Source organism: Panthera leo, chromosome A1 (assembly GCF_018350215.1).
Source record: "Panthera leo isolate Ple1 chromosome A1, P.leo_Ple1_pat1.1, whole genome shotgun sequence".
NCBI classification, from domain to species: Eukaryota; Metazoa; Chordata; class Mammalia; order Carnivora; family Felidae; genus Panthera; species Panthera leo.
Window position 1 is genome coordinate 4330925 of NC_056679.1, and position 20716 is coordinate 4351640.

General features: G+C 43.2%; 1 protein-coding gene across 6 annotated transcripts in view; it reads right to left on the reverse strand.

Moving 5' to 3' along the window:
- The window catches only part of LOC122215613 (mitochondrial intermediate peptidase), a 163413-nt gene that overhangs the window by 85296 nt on the left and 57401 nt on the right, over positions 1 to 20716 (reverse strand). For 5 of the 6 annotated variants that reach the window (XR_006200489.1, XR_006200493.1, XM_042931418.1 and 2 more), the window contains exons 12-14: positions 19609 to 19686; positions 17470 to 17674; positions 15073 to 15182 (exon numbers count right to left, since the gene is read on the reverse strand). Coding sequence is in view for 4 of the 6 variants with exons in the window: in XM_042931418.1 (XP_042787352.1) it covers positions 15073 to 15182; positions 17470 to 17674; positions 19609 to 19686 (393 nt within the window). In the remaining 2 variants the exon portion in view is untranslated. Of the gene's footprint in view, positions 1 to 12190; positions 12381 to 15072; positions 15183 to 17469; positions 17675 to 19608; positions 19687 to 20716 lie in introns of all 6 variants that reach the window. The other variant, XM_042931503.1, reaches the window with a different exon arrangement.

Here is a 20716-nt window from a genome sequence, read left to right on the forward strand (position 1 = left end):
TTCTATCACTTCACAATCTCACCAGTCCAATTTAAATAACATCTTGCTAAAAGTTTTGGCATCAAATTCTTCCAGGGCCACATCACCATGATAAAATATCTTGTTTTATTTATGACCACTTAGAAAATTTATTACGGTAAAAGCTGCATAAATATTAAAAGTTCAGACATCCTCTGGTACAAATCCTTGTTATGGTAATAATTCAACTCTTCCCAAAGCAAAGAACTCCGGCCATTGATATCCTTTGGGAACATGCTGGATCTAATGACATAAACTTGTTGAGACATGGTCATCCAGAGCAAGAAAAGCCTTCAGAGGCAGAAAGCCAAGCATCAAAGCGGCTTGAGTTCTACAGCTTGATCCCATACCAAGCGCTAAATCTCTGCGCGTGTCTGTGGTGGGAAAACAACTAGATTCGGCACGCAGCGACTAGTCCGTTTTGCTATTAACCCATAATCCAGATGGCATATGATCAATATAACGAAAAAGCTGCCTCGTCCCAAAGAGACAAAATCTCAGATCTAAATCCACAGGAAGTAACATTGCTATCAACTTACATGAGTTTTAGTGTTGTTTTCTGACAAATTGAGATGTAATGAGAAGAAAGAACCTTTAGAAATGCTTACATGTTATCACGGACTCGCTGATGGTTCAGAGAAAAAAGCAGAAGTATTGTGACATTTTAATGTGTGACAGAGGTCTCAATTCCATTTTTTTCTTTAAACAATTTCGAGAATATTGGTCTGCATACATTACTAAATTTGACAGAATAGAGTTCTTGAGGTAAGTATGGAGGCATAGTTTTTAACTTCTAAATTTTCAGTTTTTATTTTATATAAAAGAGCAGAAGTCTCAGACAAGTTCAGCAACTGACCAGAGGTCAACTGTGTGTGGGGGGCACAGGGGGGGAGTGGGGGGCAGGCACGGTCAGACCCGCCTCTGCCTCCCAGTTCCATGTTCCTGTCTAGACATAATTGAAAAGCATTAACACTGAAAATAAGAAAAGTTTCAAAACAACTGAAACCTGCCAAAACTAATCTAGTTCCAGTGGCACTGTAATTTTTACCTTCAATCCTTGTTCGTATCTCCCGAAAGAGAATGACAGGAGAAGATTTATGACAAGCCTATCTGTCTCCTTGGAAATAGATCTTAAGCAATTTTGGCTTTGGGCTGACTTTCACAAAGTAAGGGAACAGACTAATCTTACGGTGACGCAGCACAGAACGGTTCCAAAACGAAAGCACTAGATTTCTACATTCTAAAAATAACACCTACAATGGAAACGGGTCTGTTATTTTCTGAGACAGATTGTGTAAGAAGTAGAAACCATTTTCTACCACAGCAAAACTGGGGAAAGAAAACACCCACATTGTAATACAGATTTTAGCAACTCTGACAGAACTTTGAGGAAGTTCTGATGTGAACCTAACAGGCCCACTAATAGATCACAAATGGAAACTAAGAGACCAACCCCGATGTTACTATTGTGTGACCTTTGGCAAGTGACTTAACCTAAGTCAGTTTCCGTAAAGTGTGGACGGCCACGTGCCCACTTCATACACTGCTAGATAGGATTAAATAAGATAGAACTTAATAGTAAATGCTCATTCCCATTACTTATTGTCTGATAAATATTTTGTGACAAAGATGACTCAAGCAACAAGCGTTTTAGTGGTTAATGGGCGAAACTGTATAAAAATCGTGGTTTCTCTCAAAAATCAAAAGACTGTACATTTTTTTACTTTTAAGTAATCTCTACACCCAGCACCCAAGGTGGGGCTCAAACACACAACCCCAAGATTGAGGGCCGCATGCTCCACTGACTACTAAGCCAGCCAGGTGCCCCTCATGTGACTATATTTAATGCTTAGTGACATAGCTGGGTTGAAAGATGATCAGAAGAGACTTTAAGATGAAGCATTATGAAAATTAAGAAGACAACACATGAGGAAGAAAGAAGGAGCTCCTCAGAAAAAGATAGCAATTCTGTATGTTTATGCATCTAATAAAATATGCTCTAAGGGCGCCTGGGTGGCTCAGTCGGTCAAGCGTCCGACTTCGGCTCAGGTCATCATCTCACGGCTCGTGAGTTCGAGCCCTGCGTCGGGCTCTGTACTGACAGCTCGTAGCCTGGAGCCCGCTTTGGATTCTGTGTCTCCCTGTTTCTCTGTCCCTCCCCCACTCTCGCTCTCTCTCTCTCAAAAATAAATAAACATTAAAAAAATTTTTTAAATATATGCTCAAAGTACACAGAGTAAAAAGAAACAGAAAAATTTCCAAGGCAGTGGAAATACTGGGTATGAGGCCATAATGACACATACCTGTTATTATACACTTGTCCAAACTCACAGGATGCACACAACCAAGAGTGAACCGTACTGTAAACTGTGGACTTGGGGTGATTACCACGTGTCCGTGTAGGTCCATCAATTGTAACAAACGTACCACTCTGTTGGGTGATGCTGATGACGGGGGAAGCTATATACCTGTGTGGGGCGCACACAGGGTATATGGGAAACCTCTGTACTGTCCCCTCAAGGTTGCTGGAAACCTAAATTGCCCTAAATAAATCAAGTCCTAATTTTAAAAAATAGGTAAAACTAAGGTGAAAAGGTGATCTACGCATCATCCTGGAAGATTTCCACCTCTCAATTTTTGTTAGTTCAAAAAAACTAGTTACATATAAAAAATCTAAACAACACAATTAAAAGACGGACTTAACACACTTATATGAAAGCCCAGATCCAATAATTAGAAAATATACAACGTGCTCAAGCACACACAAAACATTTCGAAAAAACCGATGATCCAGTAAGATGTAAAATACCAACAACGGCAAACAATCAAAACTCATTAGACTAACTAGTTACGTATTGGTAAACAACAACAACAAAACAAAACAAAAAAATCATAACTCCTCTGCAAAGGCTTAAAAATTTTAAACTTTACTTCGAACAACTTGTTGCTCAAAGAGGAAATTACAATGGAAATCAGCAACATTAGAAATATTTTGTATTGGGAGCCTGGGTGGCTCAGTCGGTTAAGCGGCCGACTTCGGCCCAGGTCATGATCTCGCGATTCGTGAGTTCAAGCCCCGTGTCAGGCTCTGTGCTGATGGCTCAGAGCCTGGAGCCTGTTTCAGATTCTGTGTCTCCCTCTCTCTCTGACCCTTCCCCATTCATGCTCTGTCTCTCTCTGTCTCAAAAATAAATAAACATTAAAAAAATAAAAAATAAATTAAAAAAAAAGAAATATTTTGTATTGAAAGCATGGCATGCAGCTAGAACACCGTATCCGCACAATTTATAATTATAATTATAGCGCTGGGAGCCTGGGTGGCTCAGCTGGTTAAGTGTCCAATTCTTGATTTTGACTCAGGTCATGATCTCACAGGTTCATGGGATTGAGCTCACGTGGGGCTCTGCAGCTGACAGCCAGAGCCTGCGTCGGATCTATCTCTCCTCTCTTTTTGCCCCTTCCCCCAGCTTGCGTATGTTGCACACACTCTCTCTCTAAAGAAATAAACTTAAAATAAAATAAAATTATGGCGTTGAAACTTGAACAGGTATGTTAGATGTACTGAAATTTAATTAGGTCAGTGTGTACCTTGATTGAGAGATATAAACAAAGAAGGAGGAAGGAGAGAATAATAAAACAGAAACTAATTAATGTTAAAACAAACAAAATGAAAAGTATAAACAGAGTGTGCATTAGTTCTTTGAAAACAGTAAAAAGACCAACTTCTGCCAAAATTAATAGAGAAAAAAACAAGAGAACAATATGAGGAATGAAAAGGATAGAACTTAACTACACATTGAGCAGGATTTGAAAGATGAAAGAATGCCATAAATAACTTTATCCCAATAAACTTGAAAACTTGGATTAAATGGGTGAATTTCCAGAAAATTACAACTTAGCAAAGCTTACTTAAGAAGAAAAGAAGGCCCAAAGACTCTTAGGACTATTAAGGAATCAGTCATTTAAAATATCTTCCCACAGAGAAAATAATAGACCCCGAGCGGCTTTATAGATGAATTCTGACAAAGTTTCAAGAAACAGATTATTACAATTTTATAAAAGCACTTCTAAGGAACAGGGAAAAAAAAAAAAGGAGCATTTGGAAACTCATTTCATGAAATGGTATATTCTTATTACCAACACACAGCAAAGAGCAAGGGGACAAAGCAAAATCACAAGTCAGTCTCTCATAAGTACAGATGCAAAAATCCCCTGTATTAAAAACATCAGCGGGGCACCTGGGTGGTTCAGTCGGTTGGGCATCCGACTTCAGCTCAGTCATGATCTCACAGTTCGTGAGTTCGAGCCCCATGTCAAGCTCTGTGCTGACAGCTCAGAGCCTGGAGCCTGCTTCGGATTCTGTGTCTCCCTCTTCCTCTGTTCCTCTCTCACTCACACTGTCTCGCTCTATCTCTCAAAAAAGGAATAAATGTTAAAAAAAAAAAAAAAAAAAATTAAAAAACATTAGCAAACTGAAGCCAGCACTGTGTTAAAAACAGTAAGACAAAGCCTATCTAATCCTGCCATACAAAAATGGCTTACCATTCACTATATGAACGGCTCAAAGAAAAAGTACAGCCCAATTACCTGAAAAGATGGAACGTGCACACGTGTGCACGCACACACACACATCTGAAAACATGCAATACCTACTGATAATTTTTAAAAAGTAACTAGACATAGGAAGGAATCCCCTTTTCCTGCTATCTCCACCAAATCTACAACAAACATCTTCCTTTATGGTAAAACACTGAAAACATTTCCTTTAGAAATCAGGACAAAGGCTGGGGCGCCTGGGTGGCGCAGTCGGTTAAGCGTCCGACTTCAGCCAGGTCACGATCTCGCGGTCTGTGAGTTCGAGCCCCGCGTCAGGCTCTGGGCTGATGGCTCGGAGCCTGGAGCCTGTTTCCGATTCTGTGTCTCCCTCTCTCTCTGCCCCTCCCCCGTTCATGCTCTGTCTCTCTCTGTCCCAAAAATAAATAAAAAACGTTGAAAAAAAAAAAAAATTAAAAAAAAAAAAAAGAAATCAGGACAAAGGCAAACCATGCCCATATCACAGCTTCTATTCAACATTGTACTAGAGGTTCTAGTAAGTCAAATAGGGCAAGAAAGAGAAATAAAAAGATGTAGGAGTTGAAAAGGGAAAGTAAAATTACCATTTTTGCAGAATTAACTGGTTGAAAAAGTAACAAAGTCTACACGTAAGTTATCTGAATTAAAAAGAAAGTTTACCAAAGTGTCTGGAAATATGATCTATATATAAAAGAAGGATAAATAACACCTTTAAGTACCAGCAACAATTAGAAAATATAATTTTTAAAAATATACTATTTATAATAGTATCAAAAAGGTCGGGCATCTAAGACTAGGCATAACAAAAGTTGAGCCTTAGGGAAAAAATTTAAACTGTATTAAAAGAGGCGTCTGAGTGGCTCAGTCGTTGAGCGTCCCACTTTGCCTCAGGTCATGATCTCGTGGTTTGGGAGTTCGAGGCCCACGTCGGGCTCCCTGTTGTCAGCATACAGTCTGCTTCAGATCCTCTGTCCTTCCCTCTCTGCCCCACCCACACCCCGCCGCTTGCACAGGCTCTCGCTCTCTCTCTCAAAAATAAATAAACATTTAACAAAGACTTAACAAATGGAAGAATATATCACATTCATGCATCTGAATATCAATATGGAGAGATATCAGTTCTCCCCAAATTGATCTTCAGATTTAATATAATGTCAACCAAATTCTTCTCACAGTTTTTTTTTTTTTTAAATAGGCAAGTTAATTCGAAATCTATATGAAAGAACACAAAAGCCCAAAACTAGACAAGAAATCTTTTAAGAATAAAGAAAGCCTTGATAAAGTTTACTACAATAAAGACAGCATGGGTACTGGTTATCAGGGCAGACGATGTAAACAATGGAATAAAAGAAAAATCCCATAAACAGATTACTGCATATAATGGGTATGTGCTTTATGACGGGTCCCTGGAGAAAGAATAAATGGTGCTGGGATGATGGTTACTATAGGGAAGAAAGGATGTTAAACTCTACCTTATACTAAACCAAAGAGAATTTCCAACTTGATTATAGACACCTAAAAATAAAGAAAAAACATTAAACATTTCTTCTGTTTTCAGAAGAAAACAATATTGTATGGCTTTTAAGGAAACAAATGTTTCTCAAATAAGATCTAAAAAGCACGAACTGGGGAGCCTGAGTGGCTCAGTCAGTTGAGCATCCAACTATTGATTTCGGCTCAGGTCACGATCTCTTGGTTCGTGGGTTTGAGTCCCTGCGTCGGGCTCGGCACTGACAGTGCAGAACCTACCTGCGATTCTCTGTCTCCCTTTCTTTCTGCCTCTCTCTCTCTCTCTCGAAAATAAATAAACTCAAAAAAAAATTTTTAATTAAAAAATAAAAAGCACTAACTATACAGAAAAATTGCTAAATTCAACAACATTAAAATGAAGGAATTAAATCCATCAAAAGATACCATAAAGAAAGTGAACAGACAAGCCATAAACTGAGGGAAGGCATATGCCTAACACAGGGTTATTCTAACATATCAAGAAAGGGGAGAAATCAGTAAGAAAAAAGTAAACCGCCATAAAGAAAAATGCTCGTAAGACAAACAGACACATGACAGAAAACAAAAGCGAGAAATAAAAACATACGGGGTGTGGGGCACCTGGGTGGCTCAGTTGGCTAAGCACCTGACTTCGACCTAGGTCATGATCTCTCTGTTTCTGTGTGTGAGCCCTGTTTCAGGCTCTGTGCTGACGGCTCAGAGCCTGGAGCCTGCTTCAGATTCTGTGATTCCCTCTCTCTGCCCCTGTCTGTCCCCCTCTCAAAAATAAATAAAAAATTTTAAAAAAACAACATACAAGGTGCTTGGGTGGCTTAGTTGGTTAAGCGTCCGACTTTGGCTCAGGTCGTGATCTCACGGTTCATGGGTTCGAGCTCCATGTCGGGCTCTGTGCCGACAGCTTAGAGCCTGGAGCCTGCTTCGGATTCTCTCTGCCCCTCCCCCACTCATGCTCTGTCTCTACCAAAACTAAGCATTAAAAAAACACACACACACACAAAAAGATGTTCAACCTTAAAAAGTAGCCAGGGAACGTTGCTGCCAATCAAGGCCACAACAGCATTCCATTTCTTAACTACAAAACTGGCAAAATTCAGACTCTGACAATATCAAATGTTGATGAGGATGTGGTGTGATGGGAACCATCGCTGAGAGGAGGGAGAATAAGCAGAAATATTTTGAAAAGCAATCTGGCATTATCACGTAAACTTAAAAACACGCATCCCCTCCCAAACCCAGCAATTTCGGTCCTGCACACGAATGTAAAACGCAGAATTGTGTGGACTAGCGCGAACCCGGAAGGAGCCGAGTGTCCACTGACAGGAGAAGAGCTTCGTGAGTTACGGAACGTCACCACGGACCGAAAGCGAAGATACTGCAGCTGTGTGTACACCTGACGAGTTCGGGCACACAGCTGGCAAAAGCTGGTCACAGATTATAGGCAGAATACCACTTCTGTACGGCTCAAACACAAAACGAAATACCACATGGCTTACGAACAAATAACTTGGGTGGCAAAAACTATTTCTAAGCAAAAATCAGTGAGAGTTCAGGACTCCGAGAGGAGCCTATGGTAATGTTTTGCTTTTTAAGTTGGATGGTGGGTTCACAGCTGTTCCTTCTAGAAATGTTATTCTGCAACATTAAATATTAAATGAAAAGTTTATTACTTTCAGAGGCACTGCCTTTCTGATCAGTCATGAGAAGAATCTATTGAACTGAAATCAGCTGCAGCATAATCCCCATCCATTGTTACCAGTAACGTCGTTTTTTTTTTTGCCAGAGAGATGTCGAACGAATACACTTTCTACCTTTACATGGCATCCTTCAGATATTCTACAACAGACTGCAGTTTATTTTTTCTAGCCTTACGCCATGTCTAACATGAGACGGTTTCCAATTTTATACAAATGTTGCAGGCCACTCCTCAGAACGCTTTCTTGCTCATCAATGTCACCTGCGGAACATAGCGTCCCACGCTGAACAAAATACTCGAGTACGCTGAAATACACTGGGGTCTGCCACCTGCTCCACGCAATAGGCAGACGGGATATTGTGGGAAAAGTGGGAGCAAGGCAAGTGTGTGTGGGAGAGGAAGAAGGGGTCAGAGATTATTGGTTGGAAACTGGGACAAAAGGGGACAGAGGCAGATACTGCTGAAGGGAAATAGGGTGGTGTGATATTGTGATATAAAATATATATTTGGTCTTCATCCCTGCCTGAATAAAAAAAATGAGAAAAAGTCCGCATACTCTAAATAATCTGAGAGTGAGGGACAGCCTAACCCCCTCATAGGGATATATAGGGACGAGGGTCAAGGGTGAGGCTTTTAGACGACATTATGGAAGTGCTTAACATTTTCAACTTTGGTGTAGGGACTAAGACTATCTTATTTCCTTGAATCTAAGAGTACGCTAATTGTTAAAAAAGAAAAAAATATATACCTGTGAGTTTATAATAGCTGGGGAGGGGGCACACTTACATCATTAAATAGATAGCAAGATATCTGTTTCAGAATTACTAAAATAAGAAAAAAAAAACGCTGCATCATCTACTAAAATTAACCCAAAATGAATCAATGATCTAAACATAAGACTTAGGGGCACCTGGGTGGCTCAGTCGGTTGAGCGTCCGACTTCAGCTCGGGTCATGATCTCATAGTCCGTGAGTTCGAGCCCCGCATCGGGCTCTGTGCTGAAAGCTCACAGCCCGGAGCCTGTTTCAGATTCTGTGTCTCCCTCTCTCTGCCCCTTCCCCACTCATGCTCTGTCTTTGTCTCTCAAAAATGAATAAACATTAAAAAAATTTGTCTAAAATAAATAAATAAATAAATAAGCATAAGACTTAAAACCATAAAACTCTTAGAAAAAAACATAGGGAAAAAGCTTCATAACATCAAGTTTGGCAACGATTTCTTGGATCTGACACCAAAAGCCCTGCCAACAAAAGAAAAAACAGATTAACTGGACTATATCAAAATTAAAAACTGTGTATCAAAGGACACAATCAATAGACTGAAAAGGCAAACCACACAATGGGAGAAAATACTTGCAAATCATATGTCTGATAAGGGATTAATATTAAGAATACATAAAGAACTCCTATAACACCACAACGAAAAAAAGACAACCCAATTAAAATATGAACAAAGGACTTGAACTGATATTTCTTTGAAGATATACAAATGGTCAAAAAGCACATTAAAAAATGTTCAACATCAAGTATGGAGGTTCCTCAAAAAATTAAAAATAGAACTAACCTATGACCCAGCAATTGCTCTAGTAGGTATTCATCCAAAGGATACAGGAGTGATGATTCAAAGGGGCACATGCACCCCAATGTTTACAGCAGTGCTTTCAACAATAGCCAAAGTAGGGAAAGAGCCCAAATGTCCACTGACTGATGAATGGATAAAGAAGATGTGGTGTTTATAGACAGATAGATACATACATACATATATACATACAATGGAATATTACCCGCCAATCAGAAAGAATGAAATCTTGCCATCTGCAAAAACATGGATGGAATTACAGTGTATTATGCTAAGCAAAATAAGTCAGAGAAAGACAAGTATATGATTTCACTCATATACTTGAGTATATCATTCAGAAAACAGATGAACACAAGGGAAGGGAAGCAAAAATAATATAAAAACAGGGCGGGGGACAAACCATAAAAGACTCTTAAATACAGAGAAGACACCAAGGGTTCCTGGAGGGGTGTTAGGTGGGCAGATGGGCTAACAGGGTGATGGGCATTTAGCAGGGCACTTGTTGGGGTGAGCACTGGGTGTTATAGGTAAGTGATGAATCACTAAATTCTATTCCTGAAATCATTATTACACTGTAGGTTAACTAACTTGGATTTCAATTTTAAAAAAATGCTCAACATCATTAATCATTAGGCAAATGAAAATCAAAACCACAGTGAGACACCACCTCACACCCAGGAGGATGGCTACTATCAAAAATCAGAAAAGAACAAGTGTTGGCAAGGATGCGGAGAAAAGTGGAACTTTATGCTCAACAGTCCGCAAAGTAGGAAGGTAAGATGATGCAGCCACTGTGGAGAACTGAATGGCGGTTCCTCATGAAATTTAAAATAGAATTTCTATACAATCCAGCAATCCCACTTCTGTGTATATATGTAAAGGAACTGAAAACAGAGACTCAAGCAGGAATTTGTAGACCCAGGGCAGCATTATTCACAACAGTCGAAAGGTGGAAGTGACCCAAATATCCATCAACGGACGAAGGGACAGACGCAATGTGGTATACACATACAACGGAATATTATTCAGCCTTTAAACAGAAGGCGACTCTGACATCGGCTACATGATGCGCCTTAAAAACATTGTGCTGGGGCGCCTGGGTGGCTCAGTTGGTTAAGCGTCCGACTTCGGCTCAGGTCGTGATCTCGCGGTCCATGAGTTCGAGCCCCGCATCGGACTCTGTGCTGACAGCTCAGAGCCTAGAGCCTGTTTCGGATTCTGTGTCTCCATCTCTCTGACCCTCCCCCGTTCATGCTCTGTCTCTCTCTGTCTCAAAAAAAAAAAAAAAAAAAAAAACCAAAAAACAAAAAAAACATTGTGCTAACTTACAACAGGGCGAATACTGCAGGATTCCACTAATATGAGGTACTTGGAGTAGTCAAATTCATCGAGACAGAAAGCAGAAAGGGGGCCGGGGGCCCGGGTGGGAGAAGAAGCAGGGAGCTGTTTACTGGGGACAGAGTTTCGGTTTTGCAAGAGGAAGAGTGTTCTAGAGACGGATGGCAGGGATGGCAGCGAACAGTAAGAATGTGCTTCATACCGTTGACTGGCACACTTAAGCACGGTCAAGATGCTAACTTTTTTTTTTTTTAATTAGAGAGAGAGAGAGAGCGTGTGCATGCACATGCATCCAAGGGCAGAGGGAAGAGAGAGAAAGAGAGGGAGAGAATCTCAAACAGGCTCCCTGCCCAGCACAGAGCCCAACATGAGACTCGATTCCGCGACGCTGGAATCATGACCTGAGCCAAAATCAAGAGCTGGACGCTTCGCCAACTGGGCCACCCGGGCGCCCCAAGATGGCAACTTTTATGCTGTTCTTACTACAACGAAAAATAAACCGCATCTAACAACGTTTAACGGAGAACGAGGATCATGCCTCCAGAAGCGCGGGGCCACCTGCAGATAATTTTCCACTTACTGGGAACAACTGGAAAGGGGGCAGGCTCAAGGCGGGAACCAATAAGCACCGAGGAGAGCGACAGCACCCTTCAATTCCTTGGACGGCACGGGTCCCAAACGCCGCCTGAGCCAGAACGAGGTCTGTGGGGAAACTCCATCAGACAGTTGATTCACGTTCAGTTCACCACGGCTAAAAACCCCGGGAGCTTTGCCCACGAACTGCCACCAAGTCTGTACTCCTTCTCTACGTGTGCTATCGATTCGAAGACCTATCGACAAGAAATTCCGCGTCCGCTTTGATGCTGTAGCTTGTCAAGGCAGTTGTGAATCTCAAATGATCACCTCTGGCCCTGCTTACCTCTGACAGCCGCATGGCCCCTGCAAATCTAATACGCATGCTTCTCATTCCTGAACCGCAAGGAATTCATTGGCCAGTGGCCATGCTCTGGTTCAGATAAAATACTCGTAGGTGTTAATAAGTCACTGATATATTATCCTTACTCTGCGAGTTCTCTCGGATACACCCCACGATGTTCCAAGAAAAAACAATCCTTTCCTAACATGTAGCACAATAAGAAATGGAGCATAAAGATGCAACCCTGTCATTCTTCTTATGGGCTTTAATGCCATTTATTTACAAAGCCTTGGGCTTTAGGGAATTAACTCCTTGTCCTTAAGGCTAGAAGTGCCCTTAAAATGAAATCATCTAGCCACTTGGTATCTTAATTAGTGGCAAGAAGAGGCAAGCCCTTTGTGAAAGTCAAGGCATTCTCCCGTTTCTTGCCTTCTGGCACTCTTTCTGTTCTCTATACGACTTGCAAAATTATTTTAAATTCTTTCGAGACTGCGTCTGCAAGTCCCCTTAGCTCAATGCACATGTCTGCTTGTGTCTGAAACTTGAATTAATTCAAAGCAACTTACTGCTTCTTTCCTGTTTCGAAGTGTAGTTTTGGACTCAATATTGTTTTCTTGCAACTCTCTTGTTCAAAATGGCTCTTACAGAAGAACGCCATATTAAAATAAGAACTGTCCTGTTTGGGGACATTACACTATCCTCCAAGCAGTGGCTCTTTGCTCTTCTTTTTGGCCCTTCTTTGCTCTTCCGATTGTCCTGTAAACAGGTAATAGTTTAAAAACCGACTTTCATAATTGTGGTGAATTTTAGCCCGAGATTTAGCTTTTTGCTTTAAGTACTGCTCTGAGAGGCTCCTGGAGCTCTCTTGTGCTAACCCTTACCTCGGGGTTCAGATCCCCTGAGCAATCTAAGATCAGCTCCTTTCCTGGTGATGCTGCTTCATCACATACCTGCTGCTTTTCTCTCACGGGTCATGCCTAACCTCCCTATACGTTAAGTGCCAGCTCTATGCCAATTACCCCCACACCCCGCAGGGTCTATTTGATTCTGTATTTCAGAGTTGTGTCACTCATGGCCCCATGGACGCAGCCCAAAAAGAGCTGTCTTCCTTCCTCATATTTGGACCTCTTCCAGAATTCTCTGTTCATGGAGCCTCCGTCTTTGATTTCCCTCTCTCACCCCTGTTATGCAACTGGCTTCAAATCCTTCCAGTTAAGTCTCCAATAGCTCCCGGAGTCTGCTTCTCCGAGCCCCCCAGGGCCAGGACCTTCGTTCTGGCTCTATCACTTGACTACATATTTTCGGGGCTGAGCAAGGACACAAGTTCGAAGATGGAACCCAGGGAAGCTGTCTGCCAAAGGCTAATGAGGAAATGGGTTGGGGCAGAGCTGCCTGAGAGCCAGGAGGACTAGACTCAACTCCCGAGAGGAAGTGTGGCAGCAAGGCCCAGTGTAAACACCGCCAGTTAGGGGCACCTGGGTGGCTCAGTCGGTTGAGCGTCCGACGTCAGCTCGGGTCATGATCTCACAGTCTGTGAGTTCGAGCCCTGCGTCAGGCTCTGTGCTGACAGCTCAGAGCCCGGGGCCTGTTTCAGATTCTGTGTCTCCCTCTCTCTCTGACCCTCCCCCGTTCATGCTCTGTCTCTCTCTGTCTCAAAAATAAATAAACGTTAAAAAAAATTAAAAACAAAAACGCCAGTTAAAACTACTCAAGTCACAAACGGTGGTCGAGCAAATGAGCTAGGATCAAAAAGTGTGTGTCGGCAAGAGGAATGCAGAAACTGGGAGCAAATTCTAGAAACAAAAACTTTCCAGTCTCTTTTTCTCGCTCCCCTTCCTCCTCCTCCCGTACTTACCACTGCCAGCACCTTGACACGGTCTCAGACTTTTCCGAGACTCTACAGGCTTTTCCTTCTGGCTGGAATAACCTCATCTTTAGTTTTGCCTTAGTTCTCCTGGGATTTGAAGGCCTTGAGGGCTAGACTGTTGTCTCACTCACTCCCGGCTGTTTCTCAGATGCTGAGGACAGTTCCTGGTACTTGATAAAAACTCAATAACTACTTCTGACTGAAGGACCTGTGAGCATCCTTAGCGTTCTCGACAAATATATTGAACGAGATGGAAAAGGGCTGCCGAAAGCTGACGGGCAAACCGCCCCTTTTATGTATTTTTTCAAACCTGGCTCCTCTGGGACTTCCTGCACGAAGCCTCTCCCAGCGTCCCTAGCCAAGGTCCGGGGGCTCTCCCTCATGGGCCCCCGCTGGGCGTGTGGCTCTGCCCCAATATGCCTTGTGCCCTACCTCCCTACAAGATGGCCAGGGGCACAAGTTCCGAAGGAGGGATTTAGTCAGGTCTTCCCGGTCATTCCCAAACCCCAAAATGTGGAAATGTGAAAATGTGGACCCGTGGACCCATGCTCCCCTTCCGTGGCTTATGCGTTTCCACGTTACCGGCTGGGTCTAACTTCTCCGAAGGTTAACGGAAAGACAGCTAATTGATCGCCAATATCTCAATTCTGTCATCTTAATAACCGAGACAGATTATGATGAAGGTCCGGTCAGACTGGTTATCCAGAAACTCCTCTGTTATTCTGCAGCTGACAATAACGGTGAGATGAAATCAAGTCCAAAAACCAGAAATGACCAAATCACGTTAGAAAAAGAGTCACAAATAAAGGTGGGTTTGGAGCCTTTTCTCATTCCATTCATTCCTTCTAGTGCTTCTCAGGAGCTAAGCAAGATTCTAAGTGCCAAGGATCCAAAGATGACTGTAATTTGACACCTGCACTCAGGGAGGCACAGTCTCAGGGAGAAACCAGTGACTGACGGGATATTTATAATCAAAGTTCTCAGAGAAGGAAAAGAAGATATTTCGCAAAGTACGTGTGGACAGTTCACTGCACAACATCGACAGTTACGCTTACGGCTAACTCATTACAGAGGTCTCTCATTGTCCTCCTACTTCACCGATTTTCTTAATCTTTAAACTCATGCTTCGAATCCAACTATTGAAATCGAAACCTTTTCAGACCTACGGTGCAGGGCACGATGGGAAAAATGGGCAACGCGGTTCGGTTTTGACAAAACAAAGGAACAAACAGAGGCATAAATGAAAGACGAAAGGAAGAGCGACGGCTTTTCTGAAGCGAGACAGGTTGGAAGGCCTGTTGTACGGTAATCTTGTTTCCTCCTCCGGAAAACAGGGACCAGGCACTTCCCTCAAGGGATGGTTGTGAAGGCAAGATAGGCTCCCAGCCGATAAGAGAGAGCTTGTCAACACTGTGGTCCTAGTGGCTGGCAAAAATAAAAAAATAAAACGAAAACTAAAAATAAAGTGGAAGGACTCTGGTACTGAGAGGGTGACAGTCCTGAGGAGTCCACGCTATGCATGTCAGGAAAGCCGCCCCCCCCACCCCCCCAAGGACACGACGTAGCACTGTGCTCCCCTACCTGTCCCGTCTGATAATGTCTGGCAAACTGGCTAACCACTCGGTGGTCATTTGCAAAGTACTCCATCAGAATAGAAGGAACTTCAGCGAAGTCAGTGGGGCACCTGGTCCCTAAAATGGGGGGAAAAGAAAAAAAAAAAGTTGGCATGAATCAAATCAACATATTTATCTTTCTTTTTATGTACTCTTTTAAAACTTTTATGTGTACTTCTGATGAAGGTATGATAAGATTTAATTCATTAAATCAATATTTTACTTCTATAAAATTATTGTACATATTTGCAGAAAAGTTTATTATAATCCCATATATTTTCCTATATATCAAAAGTAAAACAAAATATTTGCACAGCTGGATAAAACACCTTGTAAAGCCATGGCTCACACCCTCTACAAACAAATCTGTCTTCAGCTCTGCTTGGCGATATAGGAGACACAAATTAAAACATTCTTACAATTAATGTACCATTTGTATTTAATTTGCTGAATTCCACCACCAAATGCTTTTATCCTTCACTTATTTGTTTGTTGGCTGGTTCTATTCCCTATGCTGTAATTTTCATCTCCATGATTTATTTTCTAAAATTTTTTTTCATGTTTATTTTTGACAGAGAGAGAGAGAGAGAGAGAGAGAGAGAGAGAGACAGAGCATGAGCGGGGGAGGGGCAGAGAGAGAGGGAGACACAGAATCCGAAGCAGGCTCCGGGCCCCGAGCTGTCAGCACAGAGCCCGACGCCGGGCTCGAACTCACGGACTGCGAGATCACGACCTGAGCCGAAGTCGGACGCTCAACGGACTGAGCCACCCAGGCGCCCCAATGATTTATTTATTTTCTAACTGGAAGCTCATACCTCTAATCGTTTCTCCTATTTCACCCATCCCCCCACGCCTTCCCCTCTGGCAGCCACCAGTTTGTTCTCTATGTTGAAAAGTCTATTTGTTTTGGGGCGCCTGCGTGGCTCAGTCGGCTGAGCGTCTGACTTCGGCTCAGGTCATGATCTCACGATGCGTGGGTTCGAGCCCCGCCTCGGGCTCTGTGCGGACAGCCCGGAGCCTGGAGCCTGCTTCAGAGTCTGTGTCTCCTTCTCCCTCTGCCCCTCCCCTGTTCACGCTTTGTCTCTGTTTCTCAAAAACAAATAAAGGTAAACAAATTGAAAAAGAAAAGTCTATTTGTTTTTTAGATTCCACATGTAAGTGAAATCATCTGGCATCTGTCTTTCTGTGTCTGACTTATTTCACTTAGCACAACACTTTCTAGTTCCAACCATGTTGTTGCAAATGGCGAGTTCTCCTTCTTCATGTCTCAGTAATACTTCATTGTACACATATGTATATATATATATACCACTTCTTTATCTATATGCTTCGTTTTAAAAGTATTTTTTTAAATCACTGTTTGCTCCTTGTAACAAAGTCAATCCTCAGTGAGAAAAGCAACGTTTTAAACTTAAAATTACTTAAAGCAACAAATCCCGTAAGAACTTTTTGGTGACATTTTATGATGCTGTCCAGCTCATCTATAGTCTTGTCAAATATCTTCTCCTTCCCCCAAATACTGTATTTACAAAGTCAGTTAATAAACACTGAATGGCAGCAATTTAGTAGGTGACCTATAGCTGACCATATAGGATAGTGAGCTTATTAGAGATGAGACAACAGAGAGGAAAGTCTACACAGCATATCATCAAATATGGCCACATTACCAACATGAAAGGCTGTCATTTTATATAGGGGGAAAGCATAAGAAAAATGAAAAGTACCTTATCATACTTTTTAAACAGGCTTTAATGTGTTTTCTAACTGATTTTGGAGACAAAGAGGCAACATTCTTTCACTTACTCACTAACTCTGTGCTAGGTACTGAAGACACATGTATTTATTCACACACACACACACACACAGCCAAAAACTTAAATTCCAGGGGCGCCTGGATGGCTCCGTCAGCTGAGGGTCCAACTCTTGATTTCAGCTCAGGTCATGATCCCAGGGTTATGGGATCGAGCCCCAAGTCAGGCTCCGTGCTGAGCGTGAGCCTGCTCAAGAGTCTCTCTCACTCCCTCCTCTGCCCTCTCCCCGACCACCCATACTCTCTCTCAAAAAAAAAGAGTGTCCAAAAACTTCAATTCCATATAGAACATGATAAAATGAAAAAGGTGCAAACTCAGAAGACACTGGCATAATCCTCGGTCAGAACTGTTAGCAAGGGAGGAGAAAAATGTACGATGATCAGGTTGTGTAACAGCTGGAAGGGCCAGGTGAGGTAGCCTGCAGTAAATGACCAGCGGACAACATTAAACGACCGGATTTTCTGAATGAGGAGCCTTTTTCCCCCCAGTCTAAATAAACGACATGCTTTTTTAAAGGATCGTTGTTGAACAGAAGTCCCCCCTTCGTGGCTCACCAGTGACGTGCTGGTAACGAGTACGTCCCAGCATAGAATGCATGGCATGTCCCATTTCATGGAAAAGATTTTCCATCATTCCAGGAGTTAATAAAGTTGGTAAATTCCTTGAGGGATGGGGAAGATTCAGCATAAGAACTACAACTGGGAGCTGGTAGTCTCCGTCTTCCTTTAATCTGCCTCCACGGATTGTAAAATGGCAGTCCTTAACGAGATAGAAAACATAATTAGACGAGAAAGTATTAGGTAATCTGAATATAGAATCACACCAAGGTGTGTGAGTTCCAATTTTAACTTAATTCTGTTCTCTTTAGTTACAGACACTTTTCCGAATGCTTACTTTGCTAAAATTTTAAGTTTTCTAAAACACCAGTAATACCCTGAGCTTGTGTTGATTACTTCATTCATTCGCTCCAAACAGATCTATCGAGGCGACACTATACCAGATGTTGGAGACACAGTCATCAGAGAGTTTAGATCCACACCCTCAACCGTCCACGGGCAGGTGGGTAGGGACGGACATTGAGCTACTACTTGGGGTGGGTGCTGCCATTAATGTTTACTGAGCTCCCTCCACGCGCGTCGGGCGGTGAACTAGGAGACGCTTCTCACACCCGTTGTCTGTGTCACTCAGAAGTGATGAACTCTAAACTGTCACAAAGCAAGGAATCTGGAGTAACTTCCTCTAACGGGCTGAGAGTCACAGGCACTGTGTCACTTATTCTTCACAATAACCCCATGAGGCAGGCATCTCATTTTTCAGAGGAGGAAAAGGAAAGCGAAGTCACGTGCCCAAGGACACACAGCCAGGACTGCTGGGATCTGAATCTGTGTCACCTAGACTCTGGCCCCACCTTTGACACCTACATCAGATTTGCCTCCGTGAGCTTCTCTCCCCCCTGTCAAATCCCAGAGCAGCCCCCCCCCATTTCATACGCGCATAGCTATTCAAATGCACTAGAAAGTGTGAACCGCTATTCAAATATAGGGCCCCGCGATCTCTGTTATAACTTAAAACCTCAACTCTTGACATTTCCCATCAAATTACCCGAAACTGCTGAGGCTAATTAACCGGCAAACCTGGAATGCGGCGAAAGGAAATGAACCTCACGTTTTCTTTACAAGGCGTGAACTGGTGGCTGATAAGGTTTCCATGTGGGCATATCTTCTATAATTCTAAACTAAGACCCTTGTCAAGTATGAAAAGTAGAAAAGAGCGAAGGCTCTAGTCAGGATGTCTGGGTTCAGGGGTGCCTGGGTCGCTCAGTCAGTTAAGCATCTGACTTTGGCTCAGGTCATGATCTCACAGTTTGTGAGTCTGAGCCCCTCGTCGGGCTCTGGGCTGATAGCTCAGAGCCTGGAGCCTGCCTCGGATTCTGTGTCCCGCCCCCCCCCCCATCCACCCCTCCCCTACCCATGCTCTGAGACTATCTCTCAAAAATAAAATAAACATTAAAAAAAAAAGAAAGAAAAGAATGCCTAGGTTCAAGTCCTAGCACTTCTAGCTGTGTGGCGCTGAGCAAGTAACTTAACCTCTCTGGCCTGTTTCCTCATAATGTCAGAGCTTAGTTCAAAAGGTTGAGATGAACATTCAAAGGCACCATGGCTGGGATACAGAAGGGCTCATAAAATATCCGCTGTCGTTATAACCGTAACCCAGATAAAAATGGCAGACACAGGCGTATGTAATTATTTCCATAACCTTTATTACCTTTAAATTCCTCCCTAATTTCAAATTTATATACTCAGTAGCGGGGCGCCTGGGTGGCTCAGTCGGTTAAGCGTCCGACTTCAGCTCAGGTCACGATCTCACGGTCCGTGAGTTCAAGCCCCGCGTCGGGCTCTGTGCTGACGGCTCAGAGCCTGGAGCCTGCTTCGGATTCTGTGTCTCCCTCTCTCTCTGCCCCTCCCCCGTTCATGCTCTGTCTCTGTCTGTCTCAAAAAAAAATAAAAACGTTAAAAAAAAAATTTTTATATACTCAGTAGCTACCGTTAATGTCTTCTAAATGCTAGGGAAGTACCACACTGAAATGTGTTCTAAATGTTAGGGAAGGAGAAAGGTGAGATGCAGAGCACACAGTGACACAAAAGAACTGTCAGTCCCTTCCAGAGAAATGGGTTTATAAACAAAAGCATCACCTGATGTGGCTTGCCCGCTCGCTGAAAAAAATCACAGTAAATGTACCCCAACAATCCTTCGGATTCATGAACCACAGCCTGGAAAAAAAGTACATTTAGGGGTGAATCAGAAACTAACAGTGGAAAAACATCCCTGATAGGAATCCATATATAAAACCCCCATCGCTGTGACCACGTCCACTCGGTTAGATTGTACATCCCGCATCATCTCAAACTAGATTCCGTTTTCTCCTCCTCTCTCAGAGGATTGTGATCTGGGGATTCTGTCAGGAGAGGACACCTCCTTGTTCGAGCCCTTCATCCAGACCGCCAGCGCCCTACGCCACGGCCACCAAACCCCGCTCTTCAGACTGTCCACAACCTCCCCATACGCTTGGGGGTAAGCTCTGGCTGGACAGCGTTAGACCTCCATCTCACGATGCGCATTTATGCCCCCACATGTTAACCCCTGAACCCAGACACGACAAAAGCTGGCTCCTGGCTTCAGCTGAAGACCAGTAATGTCATTTATGCCCCTCCCTCAAACTGGGCCTATAAAAGACGCACGGCCTGTGGAGAACTCGACGGCTGGCCCCCAGCTCGCCTCGTCCGCCTTGTCACAACTTGAGGGTTCTGCCACGGGGAACCTCAGCTTTACGCCTCCCAACCTTCTCCTTGCTTGCGTCTTGTCCTTTCACTCCTGTTACCGGTTTTTCTTTTACTCTATCTCCGCACTTGACCGGCCTCCGCCACTCTGTGAAGGACGCACTCCACAAACAGGTAGTTCGGGGCGGTGAGGAAGCGTGCTCCTACCCGACCCTTCCGCTTCCGTCACCGCGCCTATCTCCCGGAAGGCAGCCGGGAGCCCCTGAGGTGGCGTCCTTCTCTCCACATACAGGGAAGGGAGCAAGTGTGGGACGCACACAGGCAGGAAGTCAAACGGCCTAACAACACAGAGACTTTCAGACAGACAGATAAGTCAATACCGCCTCATAATCTTAAAATGAGGAAAAAATAAACATATTCACGTCTCAAATACAGGGGGCCCTAACTGGAGAAGGGTGGACGCCAGGCACGAAGTTATTATCAAAGAAGTCAAACCAGAGCACGGGAGAAAAATCAATATATT